At 41.0% G+C, this 22,550-nt stretch overlaps 2 protein-coding genes across 3 annotated transcripts; one reads left to right on the top strand and one right to left on the bottom strand.

Annotated features, from left to right (window-relative positions):
• Positions 1-2,667: 2,667 nt before the first annotated feature.
• Positions 2,668-10,030, bottom strand: ccnb3 (cyclin B3). Of its 2 annotated transcripts, none has more exons than XM_083992790.1 (12): positions 9,907-10,030; positions 9,533-9,666; positions 9,204-9,287; positions 7,071-7,183; positions 6,796-6,946; positions 6,610-6,708; positions 6,386-6,478; positions 5,429-5,566; positions 5,073-5,228; positions 4,814-4,963; positions 3,993-4,123; positions 2,668-3,006 (listed from the first exon to the last, which is right to left on the bottom strand). In XM_083992790.1, the coding sequence occupies exons 2-12, from the start codon at positions 9,614-9,616 to the stop codon at positions 2,931-2,933; spliced, it is 1,275 nt and encodes a 424-aa protein (XP_083848916.1). In that variant the 5' UTR covers positions 9,617-9,666; positions 9,907-10,030; the 3' UTR covers positions 2,668-2,930. The 2 variants fall into 2 exon arrangements, with proteins under 2 accessions (XP_083848916.1, XP_083848917.1); XM_083992791.1 differs by having other exon boundaries at positions 9,533-9,663; positions 9,907-9,996.
• Positions 10,031-12,776: 2,746 nt separating this feature from the next.
• LOC311001310 (uncharacterized protein) lies at positions 12,777-16,527 on the top strand. Its single transcript, XM_083992357.1, has 2 exons — positions 12,777-12,828; positions 15,515-16,527. Exon 2 carries the CDS (start codon positions 15,521-15,523, stop codon positions 16,397-16,399), a length of 879 nt encoding a protein of 292 aa, XP_083848483.1. The 5' UTR covers positions 12,777-12,828; positions 15,515-15,520; the 3' UTR covers positions 16,400-16,527.
• Positions 16,528-22,550: the final 6,023 nt, after the last annotated feature.

Raw genomic sequence — 22,550 nt, 5'->3', positions numbered from 1 at the left:
CCCAGCCCCCCGCTGATCAATAGCTCATATGCGGTTTGGCAACGCCAGTTTAGATTCCTATCTGCCCGGCCGAACGGGCACTATCTCCACCAGCACACTTTAATCAGGCTGAGTTATTGGGATCTGTCGCTTTGAGTGAACTGGGGTGAATGAATGCACGCACACACACACATATTCACACACGTACACAGTCTGGCCAATCAATCACCCTAATTGATCTAGTGAATAACAGAAAGAATGGGGTCTGAAGTCTCGAGGTGCACATACAGCAGTGGAGTGTTTGTGTCTGAATTGAATTGGCAGGGGTCCATGCACTGTATCTGTTTGAGTGAGTGTGTGTGTGTGTGTGTGTAATCGACTAACTACAGGAAGTTCATGGCAGACAAAGGCTTGTTCTCAGAGTCAGGGTCAACACCTGTAAGATATTCACATTTGGCAATCTAACGTCCAATTTACGCCCCCCAACGATAAGGAGAGTGTCATCCGAGCTGAAGCTTGTTGCAAATGATTATTTGCCCAAATGATCCTCAAGTGTGATTTTTTTTACTGCTCCCAGTCAAGTCGAAGCCTCCCCAAATCTGATGGAAATACCTGAAACAGCCGATGAGAACATGCAGACCGGGATGTTGCAGCTTACAAACATGGCTGCTGACCGAACTAAATGGGAAATAAAAGAAGAGGACCAGCTATTTGAATAAAGGCAACAACACCAGTGCTTTTCTCATGCAAGACAAACCTGAAGACCAACAAGGAAAAGAGCGTGGGAAGAAAATGTGACAGCGAATGGGAGATGTGATGGTCACTGGTTTGATTAAGTCTTTTGTCGGACTCTTGACATGCAGGCGTCTGAACAAGACACTTGTTGGAAAGCCCAAAAACATCAGAAAACAGCCATGTTTAAATTTCCATTTTGAATAACTGTCATTTTCAGCAGAACTACAAGACTGATTTTTTGCATTGAAGTGATCAGAAATCAAGAGCAAGTGGAGCTTCAAAGACCCGGCGCATTCAACAGTTAGGAACAGGAAAATACACTGTTGAGAAGCAGATGTGTGTTTCAGAGCTGGCAGCAGCCTCCAGGGAACATCAAGCACCAACACTCACTGTCAAGTAGAAAACCCCACTGTGTTGTGGCCATTAAGACAGGGGGAAAAAACCCACAGCTGAGCACAATACCATTCAAGTTTACTGCTGAAAGCGTTTGGCAATTACAAGACTAAAGTCTGATGCTGAGGCCTTGTTTCTAACCTTGTAGCAATAGCAAAACTTCACATATCTCCTTGACGATGATGGTTAGCAACTTAGCATGTCTACTTGCTGGTTTTCAAACATCTGGCCTGCCACTGGTCAGAAGTGAAACTTCAAGCCTCCATCCCAGTTCCATCTGAAGACACAAAATCAATTTCCACCCGTCCACTCAGCTCTTGGCTCTGGCACGGTAGCTCCTTGAAGAACGAGGATCTGAATCAGAGCTGTCATCTGGTTGACATATTGATCTGGTCAAATCTCTATAAACCAGGAGGTGGTCAACTGCAACTGCCACTCAACTGAGGATTTTGGAGAGAAAGCCTCAAGAGTTCGGATTCAGATTGAAAGAAACTAGAGCAAAGTTACGTTATATCCTTCAAGTTCCTTCGATCACCTGGACGTTCATTCATGGTCCAGTTTGACCCAAAAGAATGGCCACAATAATCACGTTCATCCCTGGAATACATGAAATCTACCGTTTGACTGCAACTGAAGCAGATGGGAGTGCGAACAGAAGTATGATGAAAAGACATGCTGATGATGAAATGTGAAAAACAAAAAACGCCATTATTCACTATGGGAACTGATGCACCTTCACCACACCTGCCATGAAGCTGTAGCGGCTGCTGCTTCCATGTTTCTAAATTTTGACTCGATTCATAAGTCAAGGCGCATTTATGATCATATTACAGCTGAAAACTAGTAAATCAGCTCCGAGTTTGTCAAGTGTTTTATGTCCAGCTACTAGACAGGTTTATATTAGGTCTCATAAACAAACAGGAGGGTGTTTGTCCTACAGGGCTCTGGTATTTCTGTCTAATGAGCCTATCAAGTCGAAAATTGAGTGCTCATATATCAAACTTCTCAAATGCACCAGCAGCCTCTGCACAGACGTATCTGAACCATTGAGGACATGTGAACCAAAGTCAGACTCAGAGGACCATAGCGCACTACCGATCTCTAGTGGCTGGACAGCAGAACAACATCTTCTATATAAGCCAGGTGAAAATGTTCTTCTAACCAACAAAAGTGGATAAAAACTGACAATAAGAAAGGATGAACAACAGTTTTATCAAACACATAAAAAAACATGTCTTTATTTTAAGATTGTGAATGAGAGCCATTTAAAAATAGCACAGCATCATCCGGTCGTCTTTTATACAAATAATTACCATATCAATATTAACATGATAAACACTGTACAACATATGAAAATACACACATGCATATCTGCTAACAATACATGGAAACCTGTGTGGGCCAGTGCATAATTTATCAATAAAAGTAAGCGTGTACCATCTTCTGCATCTACCATGAGCTTAAAACTTACTCTCTTAACATTATATACTACACAGAGAGTGGGGCTTACAAATTACTAATAAATTAAGACTTTTTCTCTTTTATCTCCCTATTAAGAAAAAATTATAAAACGAATGCCGAACTGTGTCCTTGACACTAAAAAAAGTTCATTATTAACAACTTGGTACAAACATAATACACTGGCAAACTTCTTAAGAACAAATGCCCACATTAAAACTCTTCCATCAAAAACAGGATTTAAACATTTATTTCCAATATTATATAAAAGACCAACTAGACTATGTGTATAAATATTAAACATATTAACATTATGTACATGTTTTGTCAGAAGGAAAATGTTTGTTTAAACAGTTCTCCTCACTTTAGTCTTTTTGAAGTAAGGCTTCCTCCAAAACATCGTTGTCGACCAACGGCAGTGACGCAACTTCAAAGAACACCCTGAAAAACATCAAAGAATTGATTAGTATTTAGAACATAATTATCTGTTTTATCTACATTAATCATTTCATTATAAAACCAACTAGCCGCCACTAGGGGTGGGTATTGCCAAGGACCTCACGATACGATACGCATCACGATACTTGAGTCACGATACGATATTGCGATATCCAAATTTTGCGATATATTGCGATATTCTACATAGTTCACTGACAAATGTAAAAGGCATTATGCATCTTAAAATCCAAGTTGTATGTACATCAGACGATAGTGATAATTCATGGGACAAACTGAGTCAAAACAATGTAATTCAAATTATCCATGCCACTTTATACAAGTGCAAGTTACAACAACATATTTCAATTGGATTTAGGTCTGAAACATGATTTATTATTTGAAAAAAAAAATATCAATATTTAAATATTGAATATCGATATCGTATCGCGGTATAAAGTATCGCGATATATTGCCATATCGATATTTTTGCCCACCCCTAGCCGCCACCCTCCCGTTGGCTCGTGTGCATGTCCAAATATCACACCGTCTTTACAGAGTCATTCCTCCACAACTGCTTGAGATTAAACTCAGTCAGCACTTTCTAACAAGCCCCTGTGAGTCACTTACTGTGATTGATACACATTGTAAAAGGTTAAATGTTATTAAAGATTTAGTCACTGCAGCATTCCTATTGGCTCCAGTGGGAGTGTCACTCGCAGCCAATCAGTGTCTGACTCAGAGGCCTGGCCTTGCTTTGGCTGCATTCTCAACTAAATGAGAGTTGTCCAGGTGGTTGTAAGGTTTTTTCTTCTGTCTACATTATGGCTTGAAGCTTTTACCAATAAGATAGTAAAAACATTCAAGGTCTATGTTTATGGCCTATTAACTTAAATACTGTATAGAAGTCTTTATTAAGTGGCATTTAGAATTAGCTGAGGTTGAGTCGATCGTGAGTATGTGCAGCAAACAGGGTGAAGCAGTGGGCTTACTTGTGGGAGTACTTGTTCCTGATGGCCTTCAGTTTATCGTCAGGAGGAGCGCCGAGCATCTGGTGGAGCTTCCTGATGACGGGCGCCAGGTCTGACGTCCGGTAGCCGGAGTGGAACTGCAGGATGGGAGTCTGAGGGAGCGGAGGAAAACCAGAGCCACGTTTGTACCGGTGCCGATTCAGAAACCAGGCTGTATTCAAATATACCCGAAGACAAATTAAAAAAATACAGATTCCCTCTCTGTGTTCAAGTTTTACATAAACCTATCTTTTCTAAATTGCACAAGGAGCTCATTTTGGAGTCGAGCCAGAACGAAATACAATTACCCTTCATCCTTAGTTCTGCTGCTGCAATGATTACTCAAATTTAAAAATGGGAAAACAATTTACATTTAAATCGAAAGGAAAGGGGATCGTTCACAACAGAGCTGCTGTCTGGCTCTTGATGCCGATGACTCAGTGTGGCGCACACACACACACTCGAAATAAACTAGATTTAAGTCCACATCAGGCGGTGGGCAGTGCTGGTGCCAGCACCTTAGCTGGTCCTCGAGCAAAAAGTTTCTTCAGTGCTGGAGGGTTTGTGTTTCTACACCGAAGAAATAACTGCAAACAAATTAAGCAACTATCTGGCTTAAAAAAAGAAAAAACATCGAACCACTGGGCAAAAGACAGACACCCGGCTAACATCAAAACAGCTCTGTGCTGCAATAAGACGAGACCATGGAGATATTTCCTACTGTCTGTAACAGCCTCACACAGAAACACTCATTCTGTCATGAAAAGCCAACAGCACCGAGTCTGCAGCGGCCCGTGACCTACCCATCCTCCCAGGTCTTTGGTGACCAGCGCCATCAGCAGGCAGGCTGAGGCCAGCATGGACGCCCTCTCCGGGACCAGCTCCACCTCCATCAGGCTCATCTCGCAGTAGAACCGGGCCAGGGTCAGCGTGTCCATCCCCGCGTTCACACACTGCAGAGACAGCGCTCGTTACAAAAAAGGTGCTGTTGCTGTTTGAGAGGCACTTTATGGATTTGGGACAAAAGTGACGGGAACTTTTCACTCTCACACACACACAGACCTTGGCATATCGTCGGAGGAAGCGATAGGGGATGGGGATGTTGATGTCGAATGACAGCGTCTGCAGGATGTTGGTTTCCATAGAAATGAGCTCCTCCCTCTTGTAGGCATCATCGCAAATGTACAAAAAGTCGTCGACGCACGGCGGGCTGCGCTCCTGCAGGAAGTGAGGAAATTCACGGGGTTAATATTTACTGTGCTAAAGATATAAGGCCGGAGGTTTATTCACTAAACATGGACACGATTCTCATTTCACGTTTACTTCAAAATAGAAGCAGAGTCAGAAACACCGATAACTAAGAAGAAACTCTTCCTCAGAAGCTCAACACAAGAATCTGACTGATCTTCTATCCTCACCTCAAACTTGGAGGCTACGAGCATGGCGGTGGAGCCGACGAGCTGCAGCATCTCCCTGTGGACGGGCGTCTGGGACAGGAAGTGGTCTGTCATCTTCACCGCCAGGTAAAGGGTCTCGTGGTACAGCTCGAAGTTCTCCTAAAAAACAAACACACACAAGCAGGGAGTTGGTTAGAGACAAACAAGAAACGCAGATTCTCTGGTGTCAAACTGAGCAGCAACGTGAGAACCATCTTGGTTTTTGTAATTACCTGCATCAAATCTCAACTTTAGTTCTTTACTCCTGCTGTGGCTCTGATTGGATCTTCTCTCACTTTAAGCTACTGGCTGAGCTCTTTTAAAGAACTTTAAATCCTAATCTTGGATTTGCACAGTAAATCCTCTTAATTGTTTTATTACAAATCTACATTTCATGCTGCAAACTAAAATTTTATGCTCTATTTTAGTTTTTCCTTTGCTTTTAATTGTATATTTAAAGGCCCAGTGTGTAAAATGAGGGGAAAACAGTGACATATAGCATTCCGATTCTATTATTTATCTTTTAAATAATTATATTGTTTATTTATGAACGTGAAACTCTTGAAACGCAGCGGCGCAAGATGGCGACACGCTCTAAGCAAGACCCTTGCTTTATGTTTATGTAAAAGAAGGCTATGAAAACTAAACAGATTGTATTTTATAGTGTTTATACACTGAATATACTACCAATTAATATATTTGTATCAGATTTGCCAATAAACCTTGACCAATATTACACACTGGACCTTTAATGTTTCCAATTTTTACTATTTTGGGTTTTATTTAAATTTTTAAAACAAATGTATGCTTTTATGCTGGTTTTTTTTTTTCATGTTTTGTTTTTATGTAAAGCACATTGAGTTGCCCCTTGGTATGAACTGCGCTACATAAATAAAGCTGCCTTGCCTTAGTGAAACCTTTTATTCTGACAAAACCCACCTGCACTTCCACCAACCAGTCGATCAGGATGGACCTCATCTCGGGGTTGAGGCTGGGCTGCTTGGACATGTAGTTACAGAGGACAAACTTCTCCTGCAGACAATCAAGACAAAAAGAAAAAGAGACAAATGAGCCTCTTCTACAAAAAAACAAACCCTTCAAATCTAATAAAAATGCTTTCATCTGCTTTTAGAGTTTATCATTAAGAGTGTCCTTCGGCTCACCTCTCTCTTTTTGAGATAGTCAAAGATGTCCTTGGCGTACTCCGGACACATGTAACTGTCTTCTGAGTTCTCAGAGTCGATGTCAAACTCCTCTGGGATCTTTAAAGTAAATTAAAAAATCAGTAAATTTAAAGCGTACAGTCTTATTTTGAGTCGATGTGTGGAAGTATCTCTCATTTTACGTACCTGCTGTTTCTGGAGGTGTGCTGGCACTTCACGAGCAGCAGGGGGCGCAGCAGCCACAAGCTCCTCCACTGAAGCTGCTGCATCCTTCAGCACCTCCTCCGCCTCCTCACGGGGTTTCTCCTCCACCTCCTCCGAGCTCACCGAGGACGACCTGCAGAGGAAGGACAGCACATCTGTTAACAGGAGAACCTCTGGAGAGGGAGCACTGAATACAGGAGGGGAAAATAATATGGGGAGAAAGAAAAAAAAAAGCTAAAGAGAAATGTTTTGATTACTTCTTTAAGTTGGCTTGATTTTTGGCCGACACGGAGGCGGAGTTCGCTTTCTTCGCCGCGGTCTTCGCCGAATCTTTCTTCCGCCCTGGAATACTGATCTGAACCTTGTGGGCCTGTGAACAGAGTCGAGTCTCATCAAAATGACACAAAACACAACAGAGACTCATGATAAACCATAATGACGCAACAACACAGATATGAAAGTCCATAATGTTTGGGTTAATCATGTTTTAAACAGTCATGTTATTGATACAGAATGTTTGTGTCATTAGTTGTTATAACTGAGCTTCCCAAAAGTATAAAGATATTTAAACTTATTAAAAAAAGGGACTGAATTTAATTTCACCAGAAAAAAAACAACCATCATGTCTCTTTAGTCTGATAAAGCACAGTGACATATTCGAATTTCCCTCTCGAGTGTTGTCTAATCAGACGTGAAAACATGTGAAATTGGTGCCGAGGTGCGTTCAGGAACCAAACTGACTCAAATCACACAGATGAATCTAATCTGCCTCCTTGTTGGCCTCACTGTGGCAGATTTACAGAACAAAAAAATAAATAAACGCAATGCTCGTTTCACACCCAGGTGCAGAACCGATGCAGAGTCCAGTGACACGTTCACACCACAACACAGGGAACCGGTGCACCCATCACTCACATATGAACACAGAGAACCCCTGAATTAAAAACAAAAGCTACCACAACCCAATACAGGTAAGTGTACGGTGGCCCACTGGGACAAACTTTCAGATGGAACATTGAACAAACTCCACGTCCACTGAGGCTTCATTAGATCCACTAATGTGCAGCATGTATGCACAAAAGTAATTTCCATGTGTCCAGAGCGTTGTGGAGTTGTTGGATTGTGTATTTGATGAGGGAAACCAAGAAATCCCATTAGCCTCTGTAGCGTAGCTCTGAGCAGCTCACGGCTCTGCTCCACCGTTCTAAAAAATAGCTTGCACCGACAATTAAAGGTAACGAACCTACTGCTAAAACTATAGGGATTATGGCAATGGGCCAATTTGACAAAATGTTGAGTCCCTTCATTTTCACCTGTTGCACTTTTGCTGTATGAACTTGTATTACTTGTTATGTACTAAAGATCATAAGGAATCTGTGCAATGAATCCACTTCCACTGCTCATCATTTAGGCAAAGTGCTAACTGTTCATTTGTGAAAGGAACTTGAGTTGTGATTATAGTTTTGGATTATTCAATCAGTCCGCAGTTGTCCGCTGCGCTCTCTCTGAGCTTTACGACAGCTGTGCTTTTTTTTTTCTTTTTGAGGTGAGTCACCTGACTTCCTGTTGATTGGAGGAAAGTAGCCACACTTGTCCTCTCATCTGTGAATCTGTGATCAATCTCTGTGGTCTACTGATGAGAGAATTAGTTAGACCTGGTTTGACCAAGCCGCTGCTCCTCAGCCTGGCTCGGCGTTCGTGCAACCAATTAAGCCAAGATGCGCTGATCAGACTAGGTCAAGCCGCGCTTGCTCAGTTATCCTGGATTTCTTTATTCTACTTTTGTGCAATACCCTGCTGAGGTGAAAGAGACTCACTTCATCATTATGAAGTTTGCTTGCCGTGTTAACATCCTTATTTCTATATATCCTCTGTCTTCGACTTTTTTTTTTCCCCTCTCCATTTAGTCCTTTTTATATTTTGCCCTGATGAGTACTCCTCCTCCATGTTTATAAAATTTTAGGAAGCTTTGACTTCCTCTGAACCAGCAGCTGCCATGTTGATGTCAGGAATCAATAGGCAAAAAAAGGTTACAAAAAAGCAGCAAGGAACTTCATTTTCTGATTTAGATGATGGCACGTAAATGCACCAGGGGACAAGTGACCTTCAATGGCTGCAGTTTCCTAACTGACGTGATTTGATTTACAAATACCGCAGACTAAAATCCTAAAATCTTGTGCAAGAATTTCACAAAAAACAGCTGGATGTGACCAGACTGACTGACCACAGCGCAGACAAACTGGACCGGAGTTAAAAATCAGTGACAAAGGTCAAGAAATGTTAACTATTTAACCATGAATTGAAGAGTCTATGTACAAGAACCTCCTCCATATTTGAATCCAGTGCTTCATCTCTTTAAATCCACAGGCTTTAAAAACCACAGGTCTTACATTGGTGATGTCGATGAAAGCAGTCCTCTTCTTGGGGGCTCCATGAGGAGGTGAGGAGGACCTTTTCACCTGCGGGCCTTCCTCCTGCAACACACAAACATAACAGGAAACACAAACCACATGTTACTACGCCCAAATCCCATGCTCCTGCTGTGCACTCATTGAAAAAACTAAAAATACAACACAACATTAAGCCACTCTTATCGCTGAGAATTGAATCCTCTGTGTGCATTGCAGAGCCTCCATTGTTTACAGCCTTTTCCCATGATAATGAGCCAAGCGCTGCAGAGAAAACACAACGCATCCATGTTGGGTTTTTTTTTTTTTACCTTGTTTTCTGTCTTGGTCGCATGCAGCTTGGGTATCTTGCTCCCAGCCGGGGCTGTGGCTTTCTTTCCCCGCGGTAAAGGCATCCTTTTCTCTTCTCGAAACACAACTTATGCAGCGGCTGCACCGTGTCCTGCTGGAACAAATATGGGGAGAGAGAGAAAATGCACAAATGGCGGGGTTTTTGATTAAAACTGTCCGTTTGTGTTCGACGTTTAGCGGCTTTCGTTTGTAGATAAAGGACGAGTAAAAACCCGGTTAAAGCGAGTAAAGTTTCACACGTATTTACGTTTACTGGGTGGGGTATGAGCACGTGAACCGGTTCTACGACGAAAATAACTAAACCAATTCGCTCAAAATTATGTTTTTATCTTACCTTATGTTATAACTCTCGTCCTCTCGATGCCGTTGTTTGGTTTTAGGGCCGATAAACTCCGCGTATGGCGTTGTAAATAGTCCAGTTTGCAGCGGTTGTTGCACAGACACGGGCTCAGACAAAAGTGATTCTTCTGCAAATCCAAATCTGCTGCGCTTCGCTCTCATTGGCTGGAATTTGATCTTGGCCGACCAATCAGGGAGTCGCTAGGGATGCCGTTGCTAGGGGGGCGTTGGTTGTATTCCAACGGCTCCGCCTGGTTCCTCCAGGGGGGAAAACAATGATTACCAAGGTAGACAGAGGCGTTAAAAATAACTAATCAGACATTTAAAAGCCATCGAATTGAAGTTGGATCTTATTTATTTTTTATATAATTGAATTTCTGGTATTTAGGTAATAAAATTCCACTAGAAATTTTAACACAATCAAAGAAAATAGCCCCCGCCCTCCACGCTGCCTTGGGCTTCAAATCGAACAAACCCCGGGGGGAAGGAGCGAGTGGAATTTTGAAACGTCGACGCAGGCACGAGTAGCAGTTTAAACGTCTCTGGGGCTTTTATTGACGTTTCCCTCTGTAACTGACTGTAGTGGTGATTATTGTGTCAGGTCAGGACAAAACACACATCATGTGACATAGATTATTTACACTAGTGCACGTGAAAAAGCACGATTACTCCGTCAAACAAGCAGCCTGACCTCTTGCATTCATGCACCCCCTCCCTTCCCCCCATCCATTCAGATTATACCTACTGTTTATTTCATTTTAACTTATTGTGTTTTTTCTATGGTGTTTCACATAAAATAAGCCACTACTACAATGACTACTGCAAATACCGGTAGTAGCTTTTGGGCCTTTGCCAGTCTTGAAATGGAAAATGTGGGGCATCACAGCTTTACAAGACTAAACATGGTTTATATTGTATCTGTTTGCGGTTTGCTTTTCCTTTGTTTATTTCAGCTTTTTCAATTTAACCCTCTGCCTAATACTTTTATATTTTATGGGAGGAGTTTTGTGGTGATTATGTCAAAACAAAGTTGTTGGGTCTGGTGACATTTTGTGACATTTGTTGCCATGTTAAACACCTGCAGACCTCTTGCATTCATGCACCCCGTCCCTTCCCCCCATCCATTCAGATTATACCTACTGTTTATTTCATTTGAAGTTATTTGTGTTTTTTCTATGGTGTTTCAACTAAAATAAGCCACTACTTACAATGACTACCTACTGCAAAAATATGAATAGTATTGGGCCTTTACCAGTCTTGAAATGGAAAATGTGGGGCATCACAGCTTTACAAGACTATTGTTTATATTGTAACTGTTTGTGGTTTTTGCTTTTCCTTTGTTTATTTCAGCTTTTTCAATTTAACCCTCTGCCTAATACTTTTATATTTTGTGCGAGGAGTTTATGTCAAAACAAAGTTGTTGGGTCTGGTGACATTTTGCCATGTTGAACACCTGCATTCACTTTAGTTCACATTTAGTAAATGTAGTTCTGTTATGAACCACAGGTTATATTTCTTCTCCTACATGTTTGTGTTTCAGATTTCCTCTAAATTCACAGTTAATCCTATATGAATGATTTCATGTTGTGAAATCAGCTCTCTGACACGCAGATAACCATTTCCTGAAGTGCAGAGAGAGCACAACAGGCCTCCCGGGGCTTACAGCACTCAATATAGTTTGGATTGTAGAGGGTCATAAAAAATTGTGGATCACATTCGTGCACCCAGAGGGCAAGTTCAGAGTGGACATCAGGAGAAGCTGGCAGCTAACAGCCGTCCTGCTGCCAGGAGTTTGGGAGGGTCGTCTTTGATTCTTGTCTGAATGACGGGAATTGAGGCCATAAAGTGTTTCTGAGGCTTGTTAAGAGAATCAAATAAATCTGGGGAGATTTCATTTTAACCATCTTCTGATCTGGGGATAATGCCATATAGCTACATCATCTCTGCACAGACCCTACAACTGGATGATTAAACTTAAGTGAGCAAACATCACCTTGTTCAGTGTGGAGCACAAAACTAACAGGTTCAATTTTTATTTTTATTTTTATTTTTAACTACAACAAAAAAACAAAGAAAGTTCCTGAGCTCCACCTTCACTTTATATGAACAGGATACTCTAATGCAACGCCAACCTTTACAGCTCACGCAGTGCAGTTCGGCATCTAATGAGGCCTGCAGGGAGATATCATCTCACAACACTGCTTTTATTTCATCGCCCCTCCCTGTTGTCCTCATCCAACACCAAGACAAAAAGCTTTCGTATGAGAGCATGCTCTTCCAGATTGCTTATGTAGACTCGGGGGGTGGATTGTTTCAGCCTTTAATTCTCAGGATTTAGTTGAAGCTGATAGTAAATCTGTATGGGTTTGGCTGCTAAAGTCAAGGTCATAAAATTGTTCACGTTGCACAATAACAATTAATGCAAACCCGATCCTTTTGTTGGACCACATCCCTGTGTATGTGTTATTTGGAAGGTAATACTTTTTAATCCACAATCATGTGAATTGTACTGGTGACCATTTTTCCTTTTCAGAAACCTTGAGGTCTCAGTCCTTTCTCACTGTTGTCTGTATTTTTTGGTCAATCAAGAATATAATCAGAATTACATACTGTAAGTAATGTGATACAAATCCACCTTAATTGTATTCAATGGTAAAATGCTGGTTATAGCAGTTTAAGAATGACACACTCAAAGGCCTTTTTTTGTCATACTTTGAGCTTGTCGTTACAGAGTTAGATTGATGCAAATAAGGCTTGCGCGCGCGCACACACACACACACACACACACACACAGAGGAAGTGAAAGGAACTTGTGAACTCATTTGTCAAACCATTTCCGTATGAACTCATTTGCAGTAGAGACACCAAAGAGCAAACCGTCATCGTGTTACTAACTGAGGACTTGGTCGACCTGCAGGTAGTATGGCTGCCTGATGTTTTCTGTGTCTTGTTTTCTTTTTCTTTTTTTATTACATTTATGTAACTATTGGCTTCATTGTCTTCCAACTGGCCCCTAGGATTCCTCCTCTGACTTGCCAGTTATTGCAGTAAATCAGGAGATGCCCTTTTCTTTTCTTGCCTTAACTACTTTTGTAGCTTTAAATCTCTTATCGGTTAAGTTTTTTGGGGGGAAGACAAAAGATGATCGGTCTGGAAAATATATTTGGTAATTTGTGTGACAAAGTGGATTTTAAAACCATATAGCCTATTTCTTTAAAGATTTCTTTTCTCTGGATTTGTCATATTTCAATACAAAGAATGAAAATATTTATGGAAGAAATTGAGTTTTTATGGAAGGTCACCTGAGACAGTGCATTGCCAACAATATTTTGCAATACACTGAATTGCTTTGTGTCCAGTTCCTGTGGGCATTGATGTAGATTGCTTTAGCTGTAGGTGAGGTGTTTGTGTTACCAAATCAGCATTAGGTTAGACAGGATTGTGCAACACAAGTACATCCAGGAATAAAGTAGCATCCTCATCTCATTCACATTCCTCTGCCCATCAGGATGTCCAAGTGAGTCTGCCCAGAGAAAACATTCTTTGTTTTAGCTGTAATTTGTTCCACATCTGCGCTTCAGTCTCTATCTTGTCTTCCCCTCTGGGTTGTCTCCATTTTGAAACCAGGCTACGGTCCACTCAATGAGTAATGACAGGTTAAAGGTGTGACAAATTGTATAAAGTTTGTAACATGCACACCAGGGGAGATGGCAATCTTTTGGTGAAGTGGATTCCCGTGACATATTTTTGCTTTGGCTGCATTGTGACGAAGCTCAGAGAAGACAGAGAGACTTTGTGTTTATGTGTGAGTGTTCGAGAGACAAAGCACTTACCACATAACCTGATTTGCCTAACATTTCTATTAGATTTGTATCACATATCACTCATATTATACTCCTGCACAGGCAGAAAAATCAAACCATCATTTCGATTGCAACATGGCCGTAAATAATCCTGAAATCCATTGCTGGACAGAACTAAACTAAACAGTTGTAGTAACACAACCCAGGAAGATCAGGATATTGTTAAGGTTGTCACTTTCAATTTCAAATTACTTTCTTAAAGTCTGTCTTGTCTAGTCCTCTTTCTCAGTAAATCGCTACAGTCCATTGGTTGATGCATGCTAGGTTTTCTTTTTTTCTTTTTTTTTAATGAGCCAAAGACCCAAAATTTGGGATTAAAAGGTGAACAATCCAAAACATCAAGTAAGCAACAGTTGGATTAGTAGATTGATACAATTGTAGCTGTACCATGAGATTAAACTAGCTAATTGCTTAAATTAGCACAGGTTTGGAAACAATTAGCTTAGCTGTGTCTCAAACTACACAATTGATAGTAATATATTTTCTTTCTGGCCAAACTAGCTTCGTATAGGGTTTACAACTTGCCAAAATGGTAAGATAAAGGTCAACAAATGTTGTAAAGAAGGAACATTACACGTACAAAAAAACATGTTGCGGTTTTACGCTAAGTTAGCTGACTTATCCTAGACAAATTGTATCTAACTGATCATGTAGGCCTACAGTATACGAAGAAGATGTTGCTATCTTCAACAGGAGATACAAAGGACTCATTTGAAAAGCCCACAGCCCTTTGAGAATCCTGCAGCAAAGTAGTTAGACAGTCTAGACCTCATTCATATAACTGATTCAAACAGTACCAGACCTTATCAATACAGCATTGTGAATCCATGCCCTGGAGGATCGCTGCATGAGTTTCCATGTTATGTCATATTGATAAATGTTTATACAAACACATCTGCAGGGTTAGTATTTCCTGTTTGCTGAATCAATCTTTGTTAATCAAAATTCATGCATCTGCCCAATGTTTTTTTTCCCCATTCTATTGAAATGGAAACGGCTGTCTTATTTCATTTGTACATCAGCAAGCAGCAGCAGCCTGATATTTTCAGGTAACATTTCGTTTTCCCAGCTTCACATTTCGATTTATAAACAAAACCCAATCTACATTAACTACAGCTGTGTGCTAAATGAGTTTAGAAAAATGTCAGGTTGCTGCTACTGAAGCCAGCTCAGTATTTTTGTGCTAATCTGATACCGAACTGAACTTCCTGCTTGTCACATCCTGGCTGCCCGACAGCTCATATGGTGACAGGCTGTGGTCAGAGGCCTCAGTCTTACTTTCCATCTGAGAACGCACTGGGGACTTTCTGTTCTTTCTGTGCCTCTGTTTTCTTCCTTTATTTTTACAAGAGCCCTGATTGTACTTTCTCTCTTTGACTGTTTCTTGAACACACAACACACTTTCAATTTGTAGCTTATCTATTTCTTCTCTAATCTGAAACAGGCAAGGAATGTAGAAGCAGAGCAGAGTGGAGGCTTAGAGCTCAACTGCTGCACCATTTAAGGGAAATATTTATGTCCTTCTTGGCTTTACAATAACTCAACATGTTGGCAAGAAATATTCCAATAAAAATACAAAAAAAAATGAACTAATTATAGGAACAAGGCAGTGGTTCAAACCATCCTTGGACCTTGCACTAGCCTTCACCACATTGTTGTTGAGAAAAAAAGAATCTCAGGGAAAAAGTTGAGCCTATATTTCTTTTCCTTTTACCGAGATTATTGCTTTTATTCTCACAGGAACCGATGCAGGCAGTGAGTGAAGATTCAAGGATGCCAGACCCCAATCTGGAAAACCTTGGTTTTCCTGCAGGCCACGGGAGCAACCACCAAAATGTTGGGGCTCTTGAGAAGTTTGCTCAAAGTATGGCAGAGAACATAATCCAGTCGTTTATAGACCAAATGGAAATGGCGGAACCAGAGGTGCCCGGCTCTAATGAAGGCCAGGAAAGGCTCGCTGAAGAGTTGGCGTCAGCGGTGATTGAGATCGCTCTGAGGGAAATTTGTGGCGGTTCCCAGAGTTCAAGATCAGCTGGGATGCAGATGGATGATGAACAAGCTGAGAACATGACGTTCTTGGATGGACCTAGGAAAGACAGAGACAGTTTGACCACGGACACAGAGATGGATCCAGTTGGAGAGCTCCTGCCCTACCACCCACCCCTGTCCCACTCTGGACTCCCCATCATGGGATCCCTTGATTACCCCGATGCCCCTCCAACCACACCCCTCCTCCCTGAGCTTGAAAGGAGCAGGAACAGTTTTGCCCGGAGGTTGAAAGGAGGCCTGGCAAAGGTTTTTCTGCCTTCACCTCCTCCGCCGACGCCTAAGGACAAGGAGGACGATGCTGGATCTGTCAACAGCCAACGAGTGGACTTAATGGAACACCTGATGCATTCGCTGTCCACACACGATCTGGCAAGAGATTACTTCGAAGACGGGTCTCAACGCGGAGCCAAGTTGGAGGCCTTTGCTGAGGCTCTTTCCTGTAACATCATAGACTGGGTCTTGAACGACAAAAGCAGAGAGCAGATAGCGGACGACAGCGACCTTCATCTACTCGCCCAGCAACTGGCTGAAACCATCATCACCTCCTCCCTTGACGAGGCTAAAATGACTGTCTAGAGTTTTAACGTAACTAACGGGATCATATTTGTGATGACTGGCAATGTGCGCTCGTGCACAAAGGAACAAAAATATTGATATCTAGCCATGTTACCAGCGTGGTTTACTGGAACAATATTGGTCCGTAATCTGAAGTGAATGTTTTTCATTGGATTCATTTCTCAATAAATATCATCAAGATTACGAGGTTAATTTTGTTTTTGATGGAAAAGTAATGCACACCAAAGGGTTGTGATGAGGTGCTTATCTCTGGATACAGACTTGATAGCAATAAGAGAGTGTGACACACGCTGGCTTCATGTCTGTTTTTCTTTTATTGAGACCGAAGAAGATTTGGCCTTCGTTAAGAGCTTGAGGAAAGAAAACACAGAGGGAGCCAGAATGAACACCACTTTCTTCCTGCTCTTTAATCCTGAACGGTTTATTGTGAGAGATAACCACAGATCCAACAAAAAGACGGTTGACTAGCAGTTTAAACAAACCGTAGCACTTTCCACCACATCCACAAGGCAAAGGTTTTCATTTCATAACAGATAAAATGTGCATTAGAAGGAAAACTGCTCGGGTTATGGGTGCAATTTTGACTGAGATCCAACAGTAATTACCACATATGTCCTTTAGATGGCAGCACAAGAGCAAGTTCCTGAGTACTTACAGCAGGAGGTCAGAAAGGTTAACCTCTAAGATGATGGAATTAATTGCAATTTTCTGTAGGAATCTATATCATATTGTGTAATTATTATTCTTAGTCTATGTGCATTCATAATAACTTCTTTTTTTTCGGTTCACTGGTGAGATTTTCCTTTATCATGCAGGTAATCTTAGTTTATATGGATGGAAAACTTAAGTTTCACCTCTAAAAAGTACTTTTTTGAATCCAAAAATAACAAAACCTGCAGTTGGTTGTGGAGGTTTCATGAATTTCTGCCCTACCACAACTACATGGCACGCTGCACAAGTTTATAATCAAGTACAGTGTTGGGGATTTAGATGCAGAGTGATCCATTCATCCCCCGCACTCGACATGAATATTGGCATTTGGGATGAATTTGTGTTCTGGCATCAAGGAAACTCATTTTCATACTCACTAACTTACTGAGGTCAGATCTGGAGGAAGAAGGAGCCATGGTGCCCAACCAAATGGTGACGTGAGCCTTCAAAGAAATGAGAATAAAAACAGTTTTATTTTCTATTCTTTTTGTTATTAATCACCAACTCCTTGAACATGTCAGCGAAATGCTACATTTGCTGAAAGAAAAGATTTGCTGAACCTCTAAACAGCAGCTTGCAACAAAGAGTTTTATTGTTCTTCGTCATCAGTTTCGAGTACACACACGTCTACAGCTGAAGAAAATGGGTTAGCAATCAAAGTGAAACACACAAAGAGACCAATGCTGATGTTTGCATCTGTGCATGCATGGAAACACAAATACACACAGAGCTGCAAACAACACAAAGCACTTCTCTCTCTTTCTCTCTCCGACACAGATGGAGTGAGTGGGTGGGAAGACAAAGTCGGTGTGTGTGAGCATAAATATAGGAGTGTGTGAGATCATTGACAACCTGGTCTGAATGGGGGAACTGGGTCAACAAGGAGTTTGAACTAAAATCATGTAATGATTCTAGTCCAGATTCAGATTCAACCCTAAATCTAACTTTAAAATGACGTGGTAAAGGCCCAAATATCTAAAAAACCGACGAACTATACAGACATTAATGCTCCTGACTTTTCCTCTAGCACCACCATAGGGGAAACGTCTCACGAGAAATGTCTCGGATGGATTACAAATAAAATTCGGTACAGAAATCTCTGTGAGACTGAAGTGTAAAAGGTTGACAATGCTCTGATTTTGGGTTAAAAACAACCTAGAGTGCTGTATGATTTATTGGCAGACATTTGCTTCTTACTGTTGAGAGTTTGTGTAATATCTCTCAGACACCAAAACACACATGCATAGTGCCTCATTATATTTAGACAGGACAGTCGGTCAAATCCCTGACGTCTCTCTGACCCGATTGTTGGATTTGGAAAGTTGTAGAAATTGTCGTATGGAGACCAAACTCAATACAGTGTCAGAAAAGGTGTCAGGGTGGAGGTTTCTTTAGTTCTCCAGCCATCTCCGTTACATTTAATGACTTTTACAGATACAACTAGTGACAGAAAATAAAATCCCATATTTCACTTCACATTTTTCTTCTTGGAGCTAAACGTTGGAAGTGTTTAACTTGAGCTACGTACAGTATCCACGAAAACAGTGCACAATACAAGTGTGTGTGTGATAGTCCCTGGGATCTGATACATAATATGTCATGGAATGCTGAGTCTGAACTTTTGACTCCCACTGCTGATCACCATTATGTTTTCTCACCACAGGACCCTAACTGACTGATACACTCACACACACACACACACTGAGACACGTGCACACATAGATAAGCTGCAGGGCTGGGTGGACAGCTGTGGTGTCAGAGGACACACACACACACACACACACACTGAGGCACACATACACACAAACATCTGGAGAAATGCTTGTTGTGTTGTCAGGTGGTGGTTGACTGCCAGGAAGACGGATGGACTGAGGGAGGAGATGGAAAAGGGAAGCAGCATAATGACGCATATGTAGCTTATAGCAGAGGAGGTTGTATATGCAGTACCAGAAAATATATGGCAGAGATATATAATCTCTTTGTCTGTCCCAGCGGAAGCTTAATCCTTCGAAAATTCAATTTATTCGCCATTTATAACTGAAACAGTTTGCATCCGCCAGATATTCAATGTACATTTAGTACTTTCATGGAGTTGGGGAGGATCAATTACACTATCTGTGTCCTGAAAATACAGATAAGCCTGTTAGTGTGTTTCTTTACTTGCACAAGTCGAAAGTAACATCTTAAAGGGTCTTTCAGTCATTTTTGGCACATAAATACAATGTTTAGGTACAACTTTAACTTTATTCATCTGATATTTGGTGCCCTGTTAATTTGTTGAAAAAACTAGGCCTATAGTTAATTATGAAATATCATTCAGTTTAATCCACCAAGAAGAAACTGTGATAGCTATTAAAAGAAGTGTTTATTTATTTTCATTTCATTGTTTTCATGTTTCTGGCCACCTAATTAATATTTTTATTAAAAATTGTAATTCTATTTATGTTCCAGCCAGCTCTCTTTTAGAAATATTTGGTACTTTAGAGTTTGTGAGCTAACCGCTAGCCTAGTTGTAGCTCTCAGTTCTCAGTTGGTAGACTTGTAGATTTCTGCAAAATGTATTAAAGCTTTTTCACTAAAAATGACAAGGTTGGGGAGGATGGTGAATAAAAAAAAAGAAAAGAAAAAAGGTTGTAGTCATGATAAAGGGCAGATTGGCTACACTGACCCACTATTGGAAAGTGATCAGATCAGGGCGTTTGCTAGCTAGTTAGCATGCAAACGTCAGTAGAGGAAAACACATGAGTTTTGAGCTTTGACGTAGCTTCCCGTCTGTGGAGCGCTTAGTGAGTAAAGGAATGAAATATGATGAAAACTCACATTGTTTCTTCCAGACTTTTTGGACGTAAACAGCTGCTAATGCTAACGGTGGTGATGTAGGAATAGAAAAATGTACAAATAGTTCTTTTGAAGAAGTTTCCTCTCTTCTCTCCTGATGACACGGCTATTCGTGGTCGACTCGTTTTTTACCGGCACTCACTTGATCCTGTCTGACTGTATCTCAGCGCCGCGCCAGGATCACACAGCTCAGACATGTGGAGGGTTTTTTTTTTTTCTACGTGGACACAAATTCCCATCATTCCTAGCTTGAAACATTGGACATAAATTGGAGCATTTGTTTCCATTTTCTTTTCCAGATGAGTTTGATTTATCGCACAGCTTCGATGATGTCAGGTCGAATTAGAGTGATTTTTTAAAACACTGAACCTCTGAAATTTTAAACATGTTTTTAGAGTTTTATGTCGACCTTATCGCAAGCAGCAGTAGCCTTAAGATTAAAGAAATTGGCCTGTAACTACAGGACTGCTCGTTCCACTGATTTAACCGTCTGGGAAAGAGGTGTCCTGCCAAACTAACAAATGCTCCTTCACAGCTTCCAGTCTCAAATGTGAAGGCAGCTACTACCAGAGAGAAAGCATATGTGCTCAACTGCATTTTTCTTACATAATAAAACAGCGTGGAATAAAACTGAAGAACAAAACAGTGGAAATACAATTTGTCCCAGGTATGATACATACAGAACAGTATTTCAGGGCTGCTGAGTGCACCAGTCAGACTATTTTATGACACTGCCATTGGCTACTGGCTGTGAGTTCGTAAATCTGAGTGAGACGGGATCAGCACACCCGCAGAGTCAGACGGACCTCTGTGTTACACTGTTTAAGTGATGGGTCACAAGAGGCTGTTTTATTTTCCCTACCTTGGTTGCTGATCATAAAAAACAATGATTAAGTGTTGTTGTACTTGCGCAGAATGTGTTGGCTTCGCATGAGTGTCGCAAAAACTTAACTCAACAAAAGCTTTGTTATTTACATCACTACAAAACCCGGGGCTGAGAACAATGGTGGCTTTCAGTAGCCCCAGTAGTCTGTCTTTCATATATTTTCAACATTAAATTTCCAAATCACAGGGGTAGGAATCAGATTTTCTAAAAATAAACATTCGATGATCCTTGAAGAACCTGGGATATCATTTACAAAGACTTTTCCCAAGAACCTTTCAGACCCTTCTAACCATCTGATGAAAAAATATTTAGTTGGTCTTCTTGCCAAATTTATACTAAGTGAACCATAATTTTAAAGTTTCTCATCATTTCTATTGGTAGATATTTATGTTTCTTGCATATATGTTGGTTTTTCATGCAAAATAACCAGTTACACGAGGAGCCCTGCTAGCATCTGTCAAGCTAAAGACCCATACTAATAACGTAACATGCTAATATTGATGGTTAGCCTCTTGTTATGGTGCTAAAATTTGCAAGATAGCACTGAACAAAACTCAGCTAATAAACCAAAGAATTTGACCCAATGATGATGCCAGGTGAAAAATCAGGGGGCCACTAAAGATCTCTCAATTCATCCAGCTGTTTTTAAGCCATTTCATTAAAACGTCAACCTTGTGTTGACCCCAGAGGGAAAGACAATGGGATTTTTTTTCTTTTTTATCACAATTCATCAAATCCAACAAATCCATCTAGCGAAGGTATATTTGTCTTAGGAAAGCTTTTAAAGACAAAGAGCTTATGTCTGGCAGTCTCAATGTGAGAACAGACGGATTATTTGTTTCATCCAAATGTTTAAGAGTCTTTGAGGATTCTGGGAAAACCTTCAGAACAGTGGTGAGCATTGTTAAACGACCTACTGCGGATCGCCAGGTGTTTCTGTTTCGGCAAATCAGATGCTTATCTCTGTTACTGTGGATGTGATGGTAAAACATGAGCCTTGACATAACACAGGAAGCCTTCCCTGCATCTTAATCCACCTTTCTGCAGGTCTTCCGCATGCCTAGCGTGTCTCCAACAGATATTTTGATCAGGAGAAGGTTTGAGAAGCTCAAGAAGGGACGTTTCCTTGGACTTTTCGGAAACTTGTCGTCCTTTTTTATAAACCACTGAGAATCTGAACTGATCACAGGCTTTGTTTCGCATTAGAACAACAGGCTCTGGCATCTCTGTTTTGGAGGCCTTCCCAGAGGATGTTGCCTGTGGTGAACTTCGGGTAAGGAAGATATTGGACTCAGCCTGGAGAAACAACAGTGATTTGATGAAAACTTGGGAAAACAACAATTTAAAGCAAATGTTATAGCTGTGGAATCACTTAATCGTTTCCAAATCTCTCTGGGATAGTTGCACATGTAAGAGTTTGACTGCAGGCAACCAGTGCAGGTGTTGAGTGTTATCCTGTTATCCTTCGACAGAGATTTGACTGTTTCAGGGGGTCAAACCTGTGACCTTTCAGCGCTGAGTCATCTTCAAATGCCAAACGCTTTCTATCACAAGTGTTTCTGTTGACACGGACTCTTTCTTATAATTTCAATGCTGGAGATTCCACCACATATGTTTTGATATTTCAAGTCAGTCCAGATTTTATTCCGTCTCCTTTGCAGATTCTTTGGGGGGCGACTTGGGTATACGTCAAGTCCCGATCACTGCAATGGATGG

This window comes from Trachurus trachurus (assembly GCF_905171665.1).
Source record: "Trachurus trachurus genome assembly, chromosome: 18".
NCBI classification, from domain to species: Eukaryota; Metazoa; Chordata; class Actinopteri; order Carangiformes; family Carangidae; genus Trachurus; species Trachurus trachurus.
The sequence above is the reverse complement of the archived record's forward strand: the minus strand, read 5'-3'. Positions and strand labels throughout refer to the sequence as shown.

Coding starts and splice junctions, on each gene's coding strand:
- ccnb3 (XM_083992790.1), bottom strand. CDS start 9,616: ATGCCTTTACCGCGGGGAAAGAAAGCCACAGCCCCGGCTGGGAGCAAG. Junction 9,288..9,532: donor CGACCAAGACAGAAAACAAG/GTAAAAAAAAAA, acceptor TGTGTGTTGCAG/GAGGAAGGCCCGCAGGTGAA. Junction 3,007..3,992: donor AGGAACAAGTACTCCCACAA/GTAAGCCCACTG, acceptor GATGTTTTTCAG/GGTGTTCTTTGAAGTTGCGT.
- LOC311001310 (XM_083992357.1), top strand. CDS start 15,521: ATGCAGGCAGTGAGTGAAGATTCAAGGATGCCAGACCCCAATCTGGAA.